Here is a 22820-nt window from a genome sequence, read left to right as displayed (position 1 = left end):
GAGGGATGCAGCCACAAAAGACCGGGGGGGGGGGGGCGGAGGCGGGGGGGGGCTGCAGAGGAAGATTCCCAGAAAAGGGAAATAGTTTACTAGGACAAGGCTAAACAGCCTCAGGTGCTTGTTAGGAGATGGAAAGGGTGGTGGTGGAAGCTCCCCTATGTAGGGAAGTCCTAGACCCATATACATTATGGCCCTTACTTGAAACAGATGTAAAAACAGAGCTGGAAAAGCCTAGAAGGCAAGGAAAATGTTAAGCAGAAGTACACTCTGAATTCTTGAAGTTCAGAACATAAAAGTAGTATTAATTGTTTTGCATAAACATTCTTGCAATTACTACTAAGTTAGTAATCAACATTCTGTACTGCTTTTATAAGGAACTTTACATAGCAATAAATCACACCATCAAAAAAACAAACTCAAAGGCTTTCTTATAGAGAATGGAACTCACCTTTAAAATGGCATGATAGATGAGTGATCCTATTTGTTGCTGTGTAACTGACTGATTGTTGACACGAGAATATAAGATCTGCATAAAAAATTGTTTTAAACAGAAAATATAAAAACTTTTATTGAAGAAAAAAAATAAGATTTTATATAAATTACAGGACTAATTGAAAATCTTAAATGCTGTGGTGCCAGCTCTTTGGAACATTATTCCTCCAGAGATTATATTGATCTTGACTCCGTCAGCCTTTCACATGGACTTAAAGGAATAGTTTTGTTGCTGGTCCTGAGGTCTGGCAGTATGGCAGAGACTGTGCTATGGTTACATGGATCTCTTTTTTGATATTGTTTTTTTGCCTTAGCTATATATTACATATGGTTGTAGAAACATCAATTAAAACGGGGTAGAAATCTAATATTGCACAATATATGTATGTATGTATGTATGTATGTATGTATACCCTTCTCTCATGACCAATACAACATTTATTCCATGCCTTATTCTCCCCCAAAACTTTAGTTACATCTATTTCTCATGGTGAATAGACAGGCAGAAGATGAAATGATAATTATATCATGTAAAGTATTTTAATATTAGGAGACTACGATCACTGGTTGGTGGGTGATGGCAGCATAGTATTAAGGTTGAGTAAAGGTGTTTCAAATGAAGGCTTTCATTGTTCCCAGTCAATCTCTTAACCATCATCAAAGTTTAAAACATTATACTTTATAGTAATACAAAGTGTAAATTACCATTGGTTCATAGTTTATTATGATCTTTTTACATATGGGATATGTTTCAATAGTTGCATGTTTCATGCAGCAGTTGAAAAATGCCAAGTGTACAAAATCACAGTGAAAACAACAGAGAATTATAATGCAGATTATTCTTTATTATCAACTTGTACAACATAAATCTTGTAATAGTTTCCTTTTTTTAATAGTTCCACTATTTCTAAATTTGATTTTTATATGGGGAGATTTACTGTGGAGTATCTATTTATAAAACATGAACAATGTGGATACTAACAAACTAAAACATGTTCACAATCAGTAAACTTACTTGCTTTGCATAATCATCTGGAATCTTTTCTGTTAGATCTAGATGGCTGTTTAGCTCTTTGATCCAGAAATACACAGAGTCACTGTTGGGGATATCAGTAATGGAAGAACAATCTGGCTCATTAAATTCTGTCTGTGTGAGATCTTCTCCTGGATTGCCAAGTAATGAATGAATTCTAACAATCAAAACACAGAAGAATAACCACATGATTCAGACTGCAGAGTAATAATCCCAGACAGCATAGCTAAATCCACGTGGGGAAACTAGCAGAGGCAGAACTTTTAATTACAAATAGTCAAGAGAGCAGTTTGACCTCTCCCATGAGGTCACATAATTAATGGCAAATTGAAAAAGATCATAAAATCTGTAATTATTAAGACAGCAGTTTTATAATTGATGAAGATTCATAATTTCAAAAGTTTATTTTATAGTGCAGTTTGTGCTTTATAGCAATTTAGTGTGTTTATATTTTTATGATTACATTAAGATGTTTTAAACGATGCATTATAAACTGCTTCAAGTACAACAAAGAAAGATTAAAATGCATTATTTTTACCTTTGATCCCTGTTTTCTGGATGCAGGATATAAGTTGGCAATTCCTCTGGGGAAGGGATAGCTGGATAAGATTCTACACAATCTGATCTTTTAGGCCACATAATATTCTGCTTATCCTAAACAAAGAAAAAAACCCCCATAGCATAATTTTGTTAACCATCACTTATTTGATGTTAGGTAAATCTTTTAGAATATGATATAATAAAACAGGGAGCAAAATTTTCCACTTAAATGTGGCCAATGACAATGATTCCAATTAATCTAGTCTGATCCTGTTCCTAGCAGGCTAATGCTTTTCAAAAATGAAGCAGCAATTTATGAAGCTCTGGGCACCATTGTGGCTATCATTTTATTCTTATTTACATTATAGCAAATTTAAAATATCTGAACTGGAAAGGAAAGCCAGACTAACTGAAATCTTACTATTGTATTATGTACTAAATACTGTATATATTTTAAAAAGTTTTCACAATGTCCAGGCCAGAAGAAAAGTAACATTGCTGTTGTATCATTTACCCTATAATCATCAGCTTCCAAACCCCATAATGAGAATACAGAATGAACCCAAGGGGAGGGCTCCAAGGAATGGCTGAAGTCACTGCTGTTGACTTGAAGTTCAGAATTCACAGATGCCATTGTAGCAATTGAAGAATCACCACCAAACTGCAAACAGGAATGAGAATGAAGGATAGAACTGACACCTCAAGGACATTTTTAAAAAACGTTCTTACAAAAATAATTTAACTAGACCTAATTTTGCTTGGAAATTCTGGAACATTCACAAAACATCTAAACTAAGCAGATAACCTTCTCCAACACTTCTTACTTCAATCAGGCACAGAATTTGCTTCTGAAGCCCTAAGAAAGAGAGGCAGATAAAGTGCTAAAAAAAATCCTTACAATTTATATTGTTTCCTAGTATGATTTGACTGCTTATTTGTACCCTATGACTATCATTAAATGTTGTACCTTATGATTCTTAACGAATGTATCTTTTCTTTTTATGTACACTGAGAGCATATGCACCAAAGACAAATTCCTATTGTGTCCAATCACACTTAGCCAATAAAGAATTCTAATCTAATCTAAAATGTTAAAGTGCTAAAAAAGAAACTATTCTAGGCAATCGATAACATTAAAGAATAGGGAATTTATTTATTACTTACTTACTTAAAGGAACTATAGGGCATCACAATAAAATCTGAGCGATATACAACTCCCCAATCCATAATTTTGGGTTGAAATAATTAAATTTAACATTAAATAGGACATTGATAAGTATAGGAGAATAATGATTTTTAACTGTAAGACAGAACTGTTTTATTAAAAGTGATTTTTCTATTTAGTTGTTTTAAGGCAATATTCAATAAATATTAATAGTATTCAATTTCTGTATTTCAAAAATGGGTTGGTAGGAAGGAGTGGTGAATAGATGGAAATTTATGGAAGGCCTCAGATTGAGAAGTATCTATAAAATCAAGAGGCAAGGGGTGTGCTATATTTTATTTTTCTTTTCCAGAACTAAAAATGTTGTGGGGGGAAAAAAGAGAAGGAAGGAGTATTATGGATGTTTGCTACCTTGGGTTACTTATAAAGTAATAAACATAGGGGAGAGATAAAAATCTAATAATAAAATAGGTGAACTGATTTTAGCTTGGCACCTGTTCTTTACTTAAGCTTCACGAAAGGTAGTGTCATAGAAAGAAAACCGCCTATCTTCATGTCATGGTACTGAACAATCTCCATTTTTCCATGAGTTAAAGACATGTGGCAATATATTTTTTGTGGAAAGAGGAAGTTAATGTCAGAAGACTCTGAAAAAGCCACTGGCTCCAAAGGGAATGATCAATATGCTTCATTTGGGCATAAAGAACTGAGAATTAGAAAAGACATCAGCATTCCTAAATTTTGTTTAAAACCCTTGCCACTGGTAACTTTTTTTTAGGCATCTCATGATGACTTTTGTTCACCTTTACAAATCATGGGTCACAAATACAAATTCAGTGTAGACAGACCTCAACATATTCAACATTTTCAAACATGTCACCACGGTGATAACGGACTGGTTGGTCCCACTGGCAATGCAAGCTGTGCTGCTGATTGCCCAATCGACAAATCTGATGGTTTCCTGCAAGATATAAAAACACGCATAGACAGATGGACAGACAGAATATTTAGAAATATCTGTTTCTAAATTATAATGTAGCTCATTATAGCATTATCATGCTATAATGAGCTACAGGACAAACATCTGCAGCATAGTTTAGGTTTCTCTGGAAGGCTTTAAATAATTCAGAGAGCTCCCATTTTGCAAGTTTACAGATATGACTTTAGAGAGATGTGCATACCTCTGCCTTTTGTACAATGTAGTTACCTATTTCAGAAGGAAATTCACAATTTAGGGAATTGCTACAAATACTCCCATGACCTCACAAGGTGGCTGTCAACTGTCCGTTTGGCATATGTAGCAAAAGAAACTCCTGGGAAATTATTTTACTAAGTGTATAACTTTACTGATATATTCATACAGGCACAGAAGCAGCAAAACTAGCTGTGAGGTTTTCATACAAAAAACAGCATATTTAATTTCCCCTTTTCCCCATGTGGGCCACTCATTGTCCATTGTCGAGCAATCCAACACATTCTTTTTATTTTGGGAAAACAGTCTGCGCCTTTGGAAGGTTCCCATCGCATGGCCTTGAAATATCAGGATCTTCTCAGGCTGCATACAGCTCACATAGATTCCTCATCTCCCAATACATTCCAAGCATTCTCTTCCCCCCCCGCCCTTCGTTTCTGTTGTTAAACTGCAAATAGAGGTGTGTTATGAGTCAGCCTTGAAGGTGGCTTTCTGGGAAGAATACTTGATGCTTGAAAGGAGATTCTGAAAGCCTTCACATTTCTACAAATGTTTATCCATAAAGTAATGCTGACTTTGATAAAATAAACCTGAACTTAACAATAAGCAATTTTTAAAATCATGCTAACATTTATCTGGAAAGTACTTTACTCAATGTGTATTTGAATACAGAAACCTTGGTTTTCCTGAAACAGAATGGAATTCTTTAGACAATAGTTTCCATGTTTCTTTAAGAACTTTTGCTATATAAACAGATACCTAATTGTGCCTCTTTTGCCATCTGTGTTTCATGGATAATATTCCTCAGGATCTGCTCTTCCTGAATTAGTTTGTGCTTTTCTAAGATTTCCTGCTGCCTCAAGTAATGGTCATGTTGCTTCTGATATTCCTTTAATTCGTTTAATGTTCGCTGAAGCGATCTTGAAAAACATCAGATAAAATTCCATTCAGCTTGCTTTAATGAAGTACCATTAGTACCAATGAACTTTGGTACTAATTTTGATGTATTATTTTAGTTTGTCATTATAGACCCAATCATATATTACTTTTCCATTTTTAATTAATTTTATTATTATTACTGCAAAAAATGTTAAAAGGGAAAGAAACCAAGAATCAAACAAGAATGAATTTTAAATTATTTTTTTAAAAAAATAAGGTTATATATTATTTTAATCATATTTTAAATCACAATATACAACTGAAACAAGAATAGTTAAATATGATGTAAGTGCAGAAACCCATGAGTTTTCCTCTGATGACTATAGAACAAAGAAAGGCCTACCTATGTTGAGCTTCAAGTTTCTGCTCAAGCTTTTGCTGGCATAGGACAGCATGCTTCCTTTTAATTGCTTGCTCAAACCCTGGCTTGGCCTGTAAAGCATGATCATAACATAAAACTGAGTGGTTGTATTCCCCAAGCATCTGAAAAAAGATTGAGAAGGAAAAAGGTTTGTCAGCTGAAATAAAAGTTATCATAGACAGATCAGTTATGAAATTTCAACTATCTTAATTACTAATTTCATCATGTGACTGTATTGGAGATAAATATATGGTTCCTGTATTATTAGTTTAGTGAATTTTCTATTCCCCTTCCCTAAGAGGATATAAATGATCTACTAGCTTAAGACAGAATAATTTGTAACAGAATAAAATAATGCAATATTATTATTCAGGAGAACTGAAATTAAGGTCTTATTTACTGCATATATGTTTCCTAAAGTATAATAGCTGGTGAAGATATCACTGTAATCCAGAGCAGCATGGACTACAATAGCTGCATCAGCAGAGAAATGAGCTCTGTGTAATACATTCGCCAGATTTATCAATGCAACATCTTTATTATGCCTGAAAGAGAAAAGAGACAAATAATAATGATTATTGCTTTTATTTTTTCTAAATAGCTAATAGATTTCTAATATATAAAACAGAAATAAGTAGTCTGAAACTATGGAGAAATGCATTTCATTCAAACTGATGTTAACTATACACAGGGCTTGATAAACTGGTGGTCCAACCCAATATGAAGGATTTATTTCAAATTGCAAATTGTATCTAGTTTACTATCCAAAGAGTAACTTTAAGTACATGGATTGAAGAATTTTGTAGATAGGACTTCTAGTTTAACCTAATGCTAAGAAGGCAACAATATAGCTAACACTTCCAATTAATAGCAGAATGAAAATTTAAGTATGAATGAATCTGTGTATGTTTGTATATCTATATCTGAGTTATAATAATAACTAATTAAAAAATTACCCTACTGGCAGAGTAAAGTAAATTATAATTACGTTCATTTACATTCTAGCCTAGAAAACACTTTATAGTTAGTAGGACTGCACTTTCAGCTACACTGAAAGACATCACTTTGAGTAGTATGAGAAAGAGCATCTTGTGAAAGTATCATGGCATATAATTTATATTTAATATTTTAGTTCAAAGTAACTGATAGCATTACAGTACATCAGAAGTAGCTAAAAAGAAATGATTGAGCCAATATATTACATACAAGAATATTATTGTATTGTATTACATACAATGTATTACATTGAGCCAATATATTACATACAAGAAGTAATACTACTTAAATGTACTAAATGTTGTATTTATTCATTGATCAATTTATATTACACATTTCTTCCAGATCTTGATATTTTCCTCCAACTGAAAGTGAGCAAGGGCAAACAGTAATAGTATATATAATTAGCCCATTAGCCCTGAAATTCCCAGTTTCCTCATTCATATTGTATTTCAGAAAGTAAATCATACTGAGGCCTAGTAATAATAAGTTACTGCATGAGAGCCCATATAACTGCATTTCCTATCAATCCTAAGTGATATGAAAACCACAATTAACTTAATTTGCATATATGTTACGTTCCCAGTGAAGCCTATCTATCACTTCCCCATATATATCTTACCTTGTAGAAAAATGGAGAGCTCGCATTGCACATTCTACTACTTGATATGGGTCATTCTTTATTCTCCAATAGAAGGAAGCCATATTGTATAACACCCAAGAAGATGAATTCTGTAAAAGGAATAATAAACATAGAAAGAAATGATGTTCTTTTAGCTAAATATGGGCCCAAGCAGATTTTAAACATCATTCCATGTTTATAATTTTTGTGTATGCGACTATAACTTTGTTGGGAGTTATTTTCCCCCCAATACTTTTTAGATATCATACTGTTGTATGTATGTACTGCATCAGGCCTTTTAAAGAGTAAGGAAATTTTTGGAAGCGGCACTTTGTGAGAATGAAAACTGCAAACTGGAGGGAGTTATATCACATACAAAATACATGTTAGGCTTTATAGGAGGACTTATTTTATAACTGGGATATGACTTGTTATAACAGTTATTCCATTCTCGTCATAAATTTCCCATTTCAAAATGATGAGAAATTGTACTATCAGTTTTCAACAGTCATGGTCAAAAGGGGCATTTAGGGTCATGGAAAAATGAATCAGGCCCCAGGCTCCCCAAGCTTGAAAAGCTGCATCTAGATGATGCTGATTTAGACAGGACACCAAAGTCATGACTGTATTAATACCTTCAAGAGACCTTCATATATACGATGTCCTATCTCTTCTATACTTCTTCCTAATCGTCTTGATAGGTAATTTAATACAGGATCTTCTTTAGGTAACAAGGGTGCAGAAAGATTAACTCTTTCTTGAATACCCTAGATGAAAAGAGGAAAAGTAATTAGCATTTGAATTCTTAAGATGATGTGACTTTCCGAAAAAACAATCCACCCCTTAAACCTAATGACTTTATGGCATAATTGATCGTTGCCAATTTTAGGGGATGGTGCTCATCTCCGTTTCAAGGCCATTGAGCTAATGCTGTCCGAAGAAATTTCTGTGGTCATGTGGCTAGCATGACATCACAGAGCGCTGTCACCTTCCCACTGTAGAGGTACCTATTTATTTATTTGCATTTGCATATTTTCAAGCTGCTAGTTTGGTAGGAGCTGGGATGAGGACAGGAGCTTACCCTGTCATGTGGCACTTGGGTTTTGAACCCAGGCTGTCGGCTTTCCAGCTGACAAGCCCAGCTTCTTATCCCCTGAGCCACCATGCTGCCCTATGGCCCTATGTGCATATATAATATTTCTCAAGTTTAATAGGTTTCATTTTGAGGTGAGCAATTCTGATTAATAAAGTAAGAATTATATGGATGTGTGACATCATGATAATATAGGTGAACATTCTTTATAAAAAAACCCAATAAACCAATTAATGCCATTCAACAGAAATTGGTTATTGCTTCACCATATTTAGTTTACCTTCCTGTACTCTAATAAAAATATAGTCATTTTGAAAAGGTAACTATTATGATTTGGATAGCAAATTTATTCCAGTGTTTAAAGTTCTGAATTAACATGGAAACCTAAATTCTAGTACTGTCTTAGTCCTGAAAGCCAGCTAGGTGACCTTAGACTGATCTCTCTTTCTTAGGCCTAAGAAGGCAGTAGCAAAATACTTAAAAAAATATTGTTAAATGAATCCTATGGTCATTAAGTCAGGTGACTTCCTGATGATTTTCCACAATAAAAAGTCAGATAGCAGGAAGTTCCAGGCCTCAGGCTGGCAGGCAGATAAGCTGCTACTCCTGGGTTGGGATGGAAGTGAGGAGGTGCAGGAAAGAGTTGTGGATGGTACACAGGAGAGTGCACAAGAAGGTGTGAAAGAGGCACTGCATGGGAGAACGTATAGTGGAGATGAGGGTCTGCAACAGAGTGTACAAGAGGCACAGTGCAGGTCAGAAAGAGTATGCAGGGATGCATGACTAGCCACCACAATGTGAGTGCAGAGGGGTTGGAAAAGGTATTCAGGTGGAAGAGATTTACCCAGCAACTTGCCGTCTTCCCTATCGTGGACTATATATGAGAAACTGGCAGGGAATGTCAAAAAGGGTGATCATGTGGCACTACAACAAATTGTAAAAGTGAACCAGTTGCCAAGAGCTCCGATCGCGATCATGTGATTGCAGGGATGCTGCAATGGTTGGTATCCGAGGACCAGTTGTAACCATCATTTGTTTAGAGCTGTCACAATTTCAGTTGCTGAGTGAATGTTCCCAGTTCAAGCTATAGCTGCTTTAAATGATCATTTGTAACACTTCTCAAAAATATTATGAAAAGTACCCAGGTGCAACCATTAGTGCTACAACTTGATAAACAATACATGGTTTTATAGGGTAACTTTAAAAGCATTTTAAATATATTTACATTACAGTCTGCATTGGTTTAATATGTTGGATCTTTGGAGCTTTTTATGTTGCTGCTTAAAAATAAGAGTTTATGGGGTAATTATTTGTATTATGCTTGAAAATTAGTTGCCTTGGTAGGGGTGAACTGATCTGAAATGTAATTTACAAATCTTTCAAATGATAGGTGCAGTGCATGTCTACTCAGAAATAAGATCCACTGAGCTTAACTAGTTTAAGTGGACATAATATGACAGTCACAACTAGAAAATCTATAGTTGTCCACACCAAATTATGATTTCTTTGCCAATAATTCGGAAAGATATCATGTTAACTGTGTTTATGCACAGGACTCTTTATAAGCGTATAAATACCAAGTTGAGATTGAAAACAACACAGTACAAAAAAATAGGTATAGTTGTTTAAAAAATTAAACAGAATTAAAGATCTGTGTCATCAAAACAGTTGCTATTTCTGAATTCTCTTTTACTGTGCTAATAACACCACTGTAAAGTTTTCGGTCTGCAGTATTTAAAATACTAATATAACCAATTACTTACTCGTAAATGCTGAAATGCATGAATGCTGTATGGTAGATCTAAAATTTTAGTACATTCTGGTTCTTCTAGGTCTAGAGGTAAAGGAGACTTTGTGTCTATATAATCTTCAGGACTAAAGCATAAGAATAAATAAATAAATTACAGAGTTTTGGTGCAATGAAATAAATTACAAATTACTAATTAGGAAAAGCAATGTAGGAATATTGCCAAAAATAACTCTACTAAAACCTATTTTTCTATATCACTTCACTGTTCATTCTTCCACCTCCCAAAACAGCTGTAATTAACATAATAACCAATTATCCAAGCAGCTTGTTACCAGCTAGGAATTGCTATGATATCCGCTTCCTTTCTAAAATTACAGTTTTTCTATTTTTTTTGTACAATTAGCTCTCTTAGTACCTGATGTCTTTGCTCTCTAAGGTGATATATGTGCCATCATAAAGATCCAAATCCCCCAAGGGCACCTTTGCTTTAATACAATCAGGATCTTCTTTATTATGCCTTTGTTCCAATCCTGTATCTCTGTCTTCATTCTCCTCTATATGGATCTTCTGAGCTACTAATTGTTTCTATAAAAAACAAAAGCCAAAATAAAATGAAATGCATTGTTCAAAATACAAATATCACAAAAATACATGCTCATTTATGTTTCTATGAAAGTGACATGGCAATTAGCTCTTGTTCCTTAATCTCATGCACAGTGATATTACTAGTAGTTAATGGTTTGAAACTTACCTGCCTATTTTTTGCGGTTGGGAACTGTTAGGATTATAAGAGTTAAAATGGAACTATTAAGTCTTAAGATCACTTTATTATTATTATTTTTTTTAAAAATTGTCAGAGATAATTCTGCTGAAAATTAAGATATTTTGCACCTAAACTATACGATCAAAAACCAGCAATTGAATTGGCTTATTGTTTTTTTAAAAATAACTTTCTACTTATTTGGTACATTGGCACAAGGAAGAACCTTAAGTGTAAAAGTCAACCACCACCCTTTTGTAACTTATTATACAACTATAGTCCAAAGAGTTCAGTTAAACTCTCAAAGAAGGACATGTATCAGCTTGGATGACCAAAGTAACATAGTAGTAAATGTACACTACTAAAAATTTAGAACTGAGGCTAAAACTTCCATACTCAATATGTTTAAGACTACAAATTCATATTGACAAAGAAAATTATTGTTTTCTACTTTTGTCTGCCAAAAAGTTGATTTTGGTAATAAAATCATTACACCAATCTCACCTCCAGCTCTTTGAGGTAGTTAACAGTTGTTTCTTGTCTCATTAATATTACTAAATCATGAGGATGTTTCAGATTCATTGGTGAGTCAACCTGCAAAACAGTCCAAAATAACCATCGTTATGATTTCTTCCTTCAAACTGACTTTCTTGCATGCTTCTGAATTTACTATCCTAGTAAATCACACTGTCGTATCTTCAGAATGACGAACACTCATGGATCTGTATCAAAGACTATTTATTTGTTGGATTTGGACTTCACATCTTAGTTATTTAAGCTTAAATTTAAGTTTAAGTATGGTTCCTTTTGGCTGAAAAAGATATGGGGTATTCAATTTTGACACATTTTACATTCCTAGTTAGAAAATTGGTATTAAGCATAATACTGGATCTAACGAAGAATTGCAATTTAAACTATATCGGGTTAAGATTTTGAAACTAGGAAACACGCATTCCTACTTCTTGTATCTTTGCCATTGTTACAAACTAGAAAAAATAACAACTGAACAAATAAAATGCAAAATGGTAACTGACATGTGCTGTTGAATCATCTGGTGGGCTTCTCATGAAGGCTGCTGATGAACGACAGACTCATGGACTTCTCGGGATGAGAGCTTAGAGAATGTCTGGGATGAAAAAAGCCCAGAGCAAATTCCAGAGCCCCCTTTTATTGTGTTTAGGTAAAAATGAGTGGTTACAAAAGGTAAGCAGGGGAGGTTACATATTAGCATATAATCAACATGTGAATACGTGACTGCAAGCACATCTATAAGCCTATGATTTTGGGAGGAAGTCTTGCTATGAGGTGGCTCTTTGTTCTCTGCTTCTGCCCACGTGGTACAGCTGCATGGCAGCCTACACAGGCTACAAGGACATCACTCCCAAACGTGTCTAAGGCGTTCTACAGTTACACTATTCAAGCTACACGTAGCAAACAGAAATACATCTTGTACATCCTGACCCTGCATGTTAATAAATCTCATATAGTTGTATGTAGAAGAAACTTCTAAGAAGCTTTGTGAAAGGAACCTTATCAGAAAAGGAATGTCCTGTGGTTAATCACAAAAGTGTTGATACATTTCACACCATGTAGAGGCAAACATCCTGCAGCCTTGATGTCAAACAAGTTTCTGCTTATTTCTTTTGTACATGATAAAATTAGCCAAAGTTACTTATGCTGATCTTTGCACATAAGCAATCTCTCAAAGGTTCCATGTGGCTAATATTGCAACAGTGTGCTACTGTCTAGTCATGACAAAAGAAAAAATAAAATTCATATTCGCAGATCTTTAGAGAATATTCTGGAAAGAAGGAAAAAATTTCAAATAATGTAAACTATGGTATGATCAATTTTTCCCTAACTCCCCTGTTATTCAAAAGCAGAGAAAAGAAAATTCTACTGCATAATAGAGAACACTATTCAATGGACAATAACAAAAGAAAAACACAAACAAATGAGAGGCTCATCTAAATTAGATTTAAAAACACTTTTAAAGCTAGATTACACTAGTTTTTCCTCCTCCCCCTACCCCCTCTCTTCACAGTAATACTTCAGGTACCACATTCAACACTAATAGTTCAATAATCAACTGGAATCTATCTGTCACAAAAATGTCTATGTTTCTGGTCAATGACTGGAACAAAAGTATTTGTTCAGAAATGAAACTGAACTAGCTCATTTGGCTCTGAAGACACAGCTTCAAATGTTAACAAAAGGGCTGAATTCTTATTTGAATGCACTATAGATAGAAAAAAAAAGTCAGATATTTTTTTAATTTTAAGAGATGAAACAGGTGACTTAAAATTCTCCAGAGTTTCTGGCTTCCATTTACTGGTTAATATCTTCCCCAAAGCCAGAACTTTGGGTCTACCCAGTCCAGAGGTGCTCAGGGAGCTGCAAAAATGGAGCTCCTTGGCTGCAGATTATGAACCTTTATTATAAATACTCAGAAGTAAGTTCCATTAAAAATAAAAAAGAATAACTACAATGGATTCAAAAGCTTTAATTGTGTGAGAAATTAAATGCCCAGGAAAAATTAATTAATGGGTACACTTGACAGAAAAAAGTCTAGTTTCAGAGGCATCTAATTTCTGATTTTTTAAATACCACTAAATTTTTGCAAGTTCTGCATTTACAATTATGAAACAGTGTTTTGGCCAAGCTATTAACACATCAGGGACAGAAGAATGTTTTTACACAACAGGATGGAAAACTGGAGAAAAGTTTTCATCCCAAGAGATTTTTCTAAAATCTCTTACATGAGGGACCAATGACATGAATAGATTAAAAGCCAATAAACAGATGAATGCAGAAGTGGAATGAAACCTAAAAGGAAGCAAGGAAAAGAAAATGAAAAAAAAAAGAATTATTTTGAAGACAAAAGACAGATGAGAACAGTTTGGGAACAAACAAACAACCCACATGGGTTAAACTTAAGTCAAGGGAATACAACTTCAGGTGCAGTGCCTTCCTATTGCTTTTTTAACAAGTGAGCTGACCAAGGTCCTGAAGAAACAGTGTAAAGATCTTTTGGTGATGCATGTTTAGAACGGGAAGCATTTCATGACTATAAACTGTTCACATGAAGAAACAAGAGTCCACTACTTTAACATGATAGATAGTATAGCTGAGGGAGAAAAGTATGAGAAAATAATAATTTAGCAATGAAACAAGGAACTGGAGATTTCCACAGAGAACTAGGGAAGGAAATTAGTCTGTGCTTCAAGTAGTTAATCAGCACACTTTCAGCTAACCTAACAGTCACTCTCAAATCTATTTATTTGTAGATTAAAGAGGCATAAATTTCATATAACCTTCTTCTAGATTTTATTTTGTATTAAATATTTTACTGAGCCTTCAGAATTTTATACATATCATCCTTACAATCCAATTTACATATTATAAATCATGTAAGAAAATATGATTTCTTTTCCAAAGAGAAAATGTTGGATTAAATAGCAGTAGCTTAGCCTTAAGGTACAGTTGATAACTTTCAATGGATGTTGGATGCTATATTCACTGAAATTCAAAAACCTGTGCCAATACCTATTTTTCAAAAGAACTATATTTTGCAATATTATTTTTAAGGCATTTAGAATCCAGATAAAAACAGAATCATTAGCTACCAAAACCATAGCAGTGACATCAGTATTTTCTTCTTAGGTAACTTTCGAAGCAAGGTAAGATGGGGAGAATTCAGCTAATTTCTCACTAAAATTGAAATATTATTATTGTGTTATAATTTACACAAAGTTGAGATTACTTGTACAATTTTAATAGGAAAACTAGATTCATTTCCCTATCCCAGCATAGTAGAAATCCAATCATCTCCACTTTATGTTTAAACACAGCAGATATGAATAACTCATTATTGGGTCCATAAGCAACATTTAAAAAATGATTGTAGTATAAAATCCACCTTGTGAGTGAACTGCCAAAAACTCATGATTTAAAATTTGCATACCAGTCAATCTTTCTCTCATCTACCCCATCCCTTTTTGTAATATCTTATTTAATCATGTGTTCTGAGAAGTTCAGATCAACCCTAAAAATGAATTTGGGATTAATTTTAATAATATTTTTCTTTACCATTGGCATTTAGTTAAATTTATATAGTTGCCCATATCACATATCTATTGACAGTGTATGATAAAACAAATAAGCAATATAAAATAATACAACCATTTAAAAACTTAAAACAGTTAAAACACAAGTATAAATAAGACTTCTACTGATGTTACATTATAGTCCGAAGGCCTAAATCTTAACATGTTCTGGGTAAAGATACACACATACAAAATGTAATAAAAATGAATTTGATATTGTTGGATCTTCAACCATTTCAATTAAAGTTTGAATGAAGCTTATAGATCACTTTTATGTTTGACGAAGAAAAAAGTAGTTGCACAGCTTTAAAGGCTGCTCATTTTCTTATTGCTACTTCTGTAGCTATTTCTAAGTCAGGGTGTGTATAATTTAATACATATCACTTGTATTTTCAAAATAGCACAGCAGGTCCAATTCAACCATATTCCTAACTGAATATTAAAACATTATAAAATAGAGCAAATAAAAAATTTAACTGCATCATACCAAATGGGGCACAAAACCCTTTCTTCCCTAAATAAAACTGTTTACAGGATAAGGATTGTTGTAGTGTAGTGATTCTGGAAAAGGCCATCAGAAGACGCAAGTATAAATCTAAGTAATAAGAGACAATTTGGGTGTTGTTGAAGATCATCCTGCTAATTTTATGTTTAAAGAAATTTTAACAGGTTTTTGGAAAATATCTAATCTTAATTAAAACTATAAATTGCTGAATGCCTAGCATATCTTTAAGGACACATTTTAATGGTAATCCTTACCGTAACTTTATCAATATGCTAAACAGTCAAGTGTCGCTTTCCCAACATGTCATTCAAACTATAGTTAAATAATATTTTTTGTTGCTTTCCCGATATCATTCTGCGTTCAGCATATTAGTATGTTTCTGAAAACAGGAAACTGTGAGCACTTTTTCCACCTTAGGCATGGAAGCCTAAGACTGAGTCACCTCACTCAGGTGCTTGTTCTTGTGGGACTGTAATAGGAAGAAGCACCACTATATATGTTGTCACCTTGAGTTATTCATATAAAGTAAACACAGGATAAAATTAATCTTAGAAAAATATGCAGCATCCAGTCATATTTTTTGAATTGCCTAATTCAGGTCTTCCAAGACAAGAAAGCTGGCATCTATTCACCTGCTCTATTTGACCAATCCCATATTCATAGACAAGTAAAAATAGAATGCATTTACCATATCTCATATCGTCTCCCATTATTTTCATGGAAACCCAGAGACTATAAGTTTAGAAAGATAAAACTTAAGGCCCTTGGGCTTGTAGAAGCCAAGCAGGATAAATGTCTTGCAAACTGAAGAGGAAATATTCTTTCTCACAACTATTTCCTGACTCTTGTCTGGAGAAATAAATGTGGTGTGAGTGTGTTCCTCATAGCTGCTTCTGTTGTAGGATAAAGATTTCAGAAGAGAACGTTTTTTTTTAAAGAAGTAGGTTGAAATATGTTTCTATTTTGGTCAAGACAAGTTTCAGCGAAACTTCGTAAAGTCTTAGTTCTTCCTAAATCAAAAGTAATTCTTAAAAAACAAACAAACAACAAAAACCCTCTATGCAGGAAAAAGGACTTGTGAAGTTGCTTCCGAGGACAGCATACAATCTGATCACCAAATGCTGCTTGAAAACATCTCCTGAGGGAAGCCAACCTTATTTCACCAACATATATGTTCCTTTGAAGTTTGCAATAAACTATTTTAGCCATGCTTCTTGGAACAGCTTAAGTAGACTGATAGCCAGATGAACTCTGAAGAAAAGTTTCATAAGCTTTTTCCTCAACTCTAGCAAGCCTCTGCTCCTAATACTTCCTGGTCAAGTACAGAATAAAGCTCCACCCCTCTGGGCTGGCCTTAAGAGCCTGAAGCCAACAGAGTCTGCCAACACTATACTTATTATGGAGGAGACTGATGGTTATGTTTTTCCTTACCAGCGTTCTTAAAGAACTGAAATTTCTCAAGAGCTACAATTTAAAATTGCTATACAGCATTGTAGTTTCAGTCCAGAGTGGTCAGGAAAAGTCATCCCAATGTTCTCTGGGGCTGTGGGTATCCACTTTGGGCCCTTTTTATTATCTTTGGCTTAGATCCAGGTTGACAGACAACTTTTTGAATATTCTCTTCCATCTTCATGTAAGTTTCCAAATTGGATCCTCCCCAGTTTCAATTATACTGAAGTGTCTTGTTTTTTTTTTTAATGGATTGCAGTTTGAATTAATTATTTTTCAAGTTAAAATTAATAGAATTTGTTGCATATTTTACATTTTCTAAAAAAATGGTTGAATACTTTTATCTTATGTGCTTTAAAATGTCAGCAAAAATTCTTTTCACTGGAAGGTAACAAATTTGGAAACGTAAGTACAATGATGAGAGTTACTGATAACCAAGTAGGAAAGATGTGACCAGAATATAAACTAAACTTCTAGCTTCCTATATTTAACCGTGAATTTTAAAAGTAACTACACTTTCCAAGTTTACACATGCTACCTATTGTATATAGTATAATAAAATAGATTTCATCTATCCCAGTTTTTGAGTTTCAGAATTAATGAGCAATCATGACCTTTGCTGAGAATTTTGGAAATTAGTTCACTAATCAACAGAAAGATTATATTGAGAAAAATTGCAGTGTAAAGAAAACATTTTTTTTTTAAAAAAAGGAACACCAATAACCAAAGATTTGTTAAGTCTAAAAAAAGGAAAACATAAAAGGAACAACAGAAGAAAAACACCTAGTTCAGATAGATGAAAAATCTCTAATTTTATACAAAAGATATTTTGGGTGCTGAAAGGAAATGGGAAAAGTCTGTCCATTTACAAACTAAATGTAACAATGTTCCCTATGAACTTGTCTGGCTTTGATAAAACTAAAAAGGATGATACCTGTTACTATTTGGATGGAAGATCATAAGAAAATATTAGATCGATATCAAGAACTTAAAAAAATTAAATCCTATAAAAATATAATAGCATTTGTTATTATTAGTTGCGAAGTCGTGTTCGACCCATCGTGACCCCATGGACAACGTTCCTCCAGGCCTTCCTGTCCTTTACCATCCTCTGGAATCCATTTAAGCTTATGTCTACTGCTTCAGTGACTCCATCCAGCCACCTCATTCTCTGCGGTCGCTTTCTTCTTTTGCTCTCAATAGTTCCCAGCATTAGGCTCTTCTCCAGTGAGTCCTTCCTTCTCTTAGGTGGCCAAAGTATTTCAGTTTCATCTTCAGGATCTGGCCTCCTAAAGAGCAGTCAGGTTTAATCTCCTCTAAGACTGACCGGTTTGATCACCTTGCAGTCCAAGGAATTCGCAGGTGTCTTCTCCAGCACCATAGTTCAAAGGCCTCAATTCTTTGGTGCTCAGCCTTCCTTATGGTCCAACTTTCACAGCCATACATTGCAACTGGGAAAACCATAGCCTTCACTATACACACTTTTGTTGGCAGGGTGATGTCTCTGCTTTTTAGTATGCTGTCTAGATTTGCCATAGCTTTCCTCCACAGGAGCAAGCGTCTTTTAATTTCTTGGCTGCAGTCCCCATCTGCAGTGATCTTGGAGCACAGGAAAATAAAATCCGTCACTACTTCCATTTCTTTCCCATCTATTTGCCAGAAACTGAGAGGGCCAGATGCCATGATCTTAGTTTTCTTAATGTTGAATTTCAAGCCAACTTTTGCACTCTCCTCCTTCACCTGCATCAAGAGGCTCTTCCTTTTCGCTTTCTGCCATTAGAGTGGTATCATCTGCATATCCGAGATTGTTGATATTTGTCCCGGCAATCTTAATTCCAACTTGTGATTCATCTAGCCCCACCTTTCTTATGATGTGCTCTGCATATAAGTTAAATAGGCAGGGCGACAGTATACAGCCTTGCCAAACTCCTTTCTCAATTTTGAACCAATCAATGTCCAGTTCTCACTGTTGCTTCTTGACCCACATACAGGTTTCTCAAGAGACAAATAAGATGGTCTGGTACTCCCATCTCTTTAACATCTCTTGCCACAATTTGTTGTGAACCACACAATCAAAGGCTTTAGTATAGTCAATGAAGCAGGAGTAGATGTTTTTCTGGAACTCCCTAGCTTTCTCCATGATCTAGTGTATGTTGGCAATTTGCACTCTAGTTACTCGGCCTCTTCGAAATCCTGCCTGTACATCTGGTAGTTCTCAGTCCACATTCTGCAGGAGCCTAGCTTGTAGGATTTTGAGCATAACTTTGCTAGCATGTGAAATTAGTGCAATGGTGCAGTAGTTTGAACATTCTTTGGCATTGCCTTTCTTTGTAATTGAAATGTAAACTGACCTTTTCTAATCCTGTGGCCACTGTTGAGTTTTCCAAATTTGCTGGCAAATTTTACTGCATTGTCTTTCAAGATTTTGAATAGCTCAGTTGGAATACTGTTACCTCCACTAGCTTTGTCATTGCTCAGACTTCCTAAGGCCCATTTGACTTCACATTCTAGGATGTCTGGCTCGAGGTCAGTGACCACCCCACTGTGGTTATCAGGGATGTTAAGTTTGTTCTTGTATAGTTCTTCTGTGCAATTTTGCCACTTCTTCTTAATCTCTTCTGCCTCTGTTAAGTCCCTGCCATTTTGGTCCTTTATCATGCCCATCTTTGCATGAAATGTTTCCTTCATATCTCCAATTTTCTTGAAAAGATTAATAGCATTATATCATTGTAAAGAAAATATATGTATAGTCACTAGGAGTTGAGTTCAACTTCGAATGTGAACACTTTACAAAGAAAACAATGAAATGCTACCACCCATCAATGTTATTGCCTTCTAATGCCTATAGGGGTATTGCTGGAAATAAATAAGGTTATACAGGGGAATCCTTGGTAGCACAATTATAAATTTTATTTAAAATTAAATTCATCTGAATAGGGAACAGGTGATAAACCTCCAAAATGTACACAAACCCATTAATGCCCATAAACACCACAATGCAAAACCTAGCTATGAGCACTTCATTGGACAATAATGGTCCCTTCTGCTGGCAAGCACTCAATATGTGAAGAATGAAGAAAAATCTAATGGCATTAGTTTTTATATTATATATCTAGTTATCTGCATCAATGAAATAGAGTTATCCATGTGTATCAGCATTTATACTGTATATCGCCTAGTAATTCTTTAATGAAATGCAATTTTTAAAATTTCAGAAGAAGCAGTTTTCTCCATAATGATCAGTGTGTTTCACTGTAAAAAGAAAAATCTAAAATAGTCAGTGATCTGGACTAAAAGACTGTGTCCCTTATATTCTCTCCAGCATAAACTGATTAATTAAGGCAACATTTTTTAAAATGTAATTTTTTCTTAAGCTGTGAGCTACCTAATATGAAATATGAATTAGACATCAGCTGTAGCTCTATTAATTCAAGAGCTAATTTATACCTCCTAATATAGGAACTGGAATAATTTTTATTGATTCTTTTGTATTATTGAATCTGAGCTAAGACAAAAAAACAACAACAGATGGTGGACAGAGAAAATAGAAACACAGGAGAAAAAGAAAATATAGAATTCTCTTCAAGGCTTCCTATATTAAGTAATTTCACAAATTTTCAAAGCTATTGGTCATAGAATTGACTCATTACAAGACTATTCTAAATACATTTCTCAATTTCTTTTAAAAAGTCCTATAGTACATGTGCAGTATGACAAAAAGATACAAGGACATTAGGGAATAAAGAATATATGTTATAGATCACTCCTTGTTAAGAATCAAATGCTATCTGATGGTTATTATCTGCACTATTATTGATTGAATTTATTTTAAAAATGACAAAGCAATCTGGTTTGGTGCATTCAAACATTAAACACCAAAGAATATTGTTCTGTCCCTGTAGGGCAAAATGGGACTTTGTACTCTTGAAACTCTATTAATCTCCATCTTTTACTGAATTTTACTGATACTAAACAGCAAATGGAATGAAAGAGGCAAAGGTAAGTGCTGCCCACTGAATCATCTGAATGAAACAGTCAAAGGAAATTTGAGAGAATACAATGCTCGATCTAATTAATGTATCAGATAGAAATTATTCTTGAACCTATAAGATTTTTAAAAAAGCAGTGATGAATTAGAATGGCTTTTGCAAAGAGATGTCATGCTTGTATTAGAATTACATCAGCATCTGGTTCATTGCAATGAGAACAGAAAGCAGTATTTGAAACTTTATTCTCCACCAACAGCTTCTCATTGCCATATATAGGTAGGAAAAAGAGAGATGTAAACTTTATGTGAAGAGTGTAGCTTTTCTCCTGGATAATTTGTCATTAAAATGGAGAACAGCTGAGAATATAGTAATGTTTAATTTACTCTCCCCTATCAGAGTTGTCTTTTCATTTAAAAATCGTGTTTTGGTTAAGGCTTTCAAATAATAAAACTGTTAAGCAAAGTAATAAACAATTAAAAAAATGCATAAGAAGCAAGCAGTGAAATTCCCAGAAATGCAACTGCAATCTAGTATTGCTAGATGGGTTTCCAGCCACCCCCCACTTCAACGTTAGCTTGCAATTACTAAAGGTTTGCAGTTGCAATTAGCCAGTCTAATTCAGCAAAGGAAGACTGAAAAACTCTGCAGAGATGTTCTTAGGTGACTTGAAAGAGCAATAAAATGGCAGTTGTGGGTACCAAGTACATATGAGAAAAACTACTTAGCTTTAGCCATTTCTTCCTTTTGAAAGCTTACCTCAAGATGAAATTAAGGGAAAACAATTGAAACAAATAAAATCATTAAAAGCAGACAATGCCACACATAAAAGCAGCAAATTATTAAGGGTCCAGAGTTTTCTAACACGGAAAACTTAATATTCTAGCCTTTTGCATTTACCAAAAAACAAAAAAAAAGGAAGGGGGGGGCAGCTGTGTGTTTTCATTTCCTCTGTCTGTCCCAATTAGAGTCACCCGTATATCTCGATGGCCAAACAAAACCTTCACGCGTATGGGCAGCCTATTCTCGGACCACCACACGGAAGCGAGAGGAGATGCGAGTTGAGTTCATCCTCCTTCCCTTGTGAATTCTCACTGGCCCGTGTGGGGAAACCGCGGACTTGGTGGATCCAGCCAAACTGTTCACAGAAAAGCTAAGCAAGCCTTCTTTCTTTCGAGAGGTAAATGAGAGAGAGGGAGGGAGAGAGGAAAAAAAATATACCCTCCAAGTATATTTGGCAAAATATATTTGGAGGGTATATTTCGAATCGCAAAGGGAGAAAACTTTCCGAACTCTCTCCTCAGGTTCACCCGTCCTTCTTAAGGGACAAGCCAGCCCTTACCTACCTATCTACGCGGCAACTCTCGAGGGGAAGCTGACCCGACTAGCCTAGAAGACCGCGCAGTCCTCGGTTCTTCTCACCTGCCCGAGAAGAACAGGAGGAAGGGAGAAATGTTTTCATTTCAGGGACCTTCTTCGCGTCGACCTGAAAACCCCTCTCTCTCTCACCTGCTGTTGGATCTTGCCGTCTTCGGTGACCACCCAGTGCGTGGTGGCGGTGCCTGGACGAGGCGCCAAGCCCAGCAGCAAAAAGAGGCCGAAGAACGAGCGCAGGGAGGCGCACGCCAGCCTTCGGCCACTCCATCCGGACGCTCCTGCTGACACCACCGCCATCTTCCACAACCTTAGCCTTGCCCGCCTTACCCGGAACCGGAAGCGCTCAAGTCGCCATTTTGGAGAAGAAGGTGCGTCTGTCTCTATCGCTCTGTCTACCTCATAGGGAGAAGAGAGAGAAGTTTTCTTTTCTTTTGTTTTTTTAAAAGGAGTTCGA

General features: G+C 35.0%; 1 protein-coding gene across 3 annotated transcripts in view; it reads right to left on the bottom strand.

Annotated features, from left to right (window-relative positions):
- The window catches only part of TTC17 (tetratricopeptide repeat domain 17), a 63148-nt gene extending 40431 nt beyond the window's left edge, over positions 1–22717 (bottom strand). The window contains exons 1-14 of one of the 3 annotated variants that reach the window (XM_058161699.1): positions 22499–22717; positions 11448–11537; positions 10599–10768; positions 10197–10308; positions 7976–8107; positions 7341–7450; positions 6123–6267; positions 5705–5844; positions 5182–5342; positions 4079–4191; positions 2580–2726; positions 2064–2179; positions 1508–1682; positions 449–526 (exon numbers count right to left, since the gene is read on the bottom strand). In XM_058161699.1, the coding sequence (XP_058017682.1) occupies positions 449–526; positions 1508–1682; positions 2064–2179; positions 2580–2726; positions 4079–4191; positions 5182–5342; positions 5705–5844; positions 6123–6267; positions 7341–7450; positions 7976–8107; positions 10197–10308; positions 10599–10768; positions 11448–11537; positions 22499–22663 (1854 nt within the window). In that variant the 5' untranslated portion in view covers positions 22664–22717. The remainder of the gene's footprint in view (positions 1–448; positions 527–1507; positions 1683–2063; positions 2180–2579; positions 2727–4078; positions 4192–5181; positions 5343–5704; positions 5845–6122; positions 6268–7340; positions 7451–7975; positions 8108–10196; positions 10309–10598; positions 10769–11447; positions 11538–22498) is intronic. The other 2 variants (XM_058161697.1, XM_058161698.1) reach the window with 2 other exon arrangements.
- Positions 22718–22820: the final 103 nt, after the last annotated feature.

This window comes from Ahaetulla prasina, chromosome 1, assembly GCF_028640845.1.
Source record: "Ahaetulla prasina isolate Xishuangbanna chromosome 1, ASM2864084v1, whole genome shotgun sequence".
In the NCBI taxonomy this organism is placed as follows: domain Eukaryota; kingdom Metazoa; phylum Chordata; class Lepidosauria; order Squamata; family Colubridae; genus Ahaetulla; species Ahaetulla prasina.
This window is presented reverse-complemented; position numbering and strand designations above follow the sequence as displayed.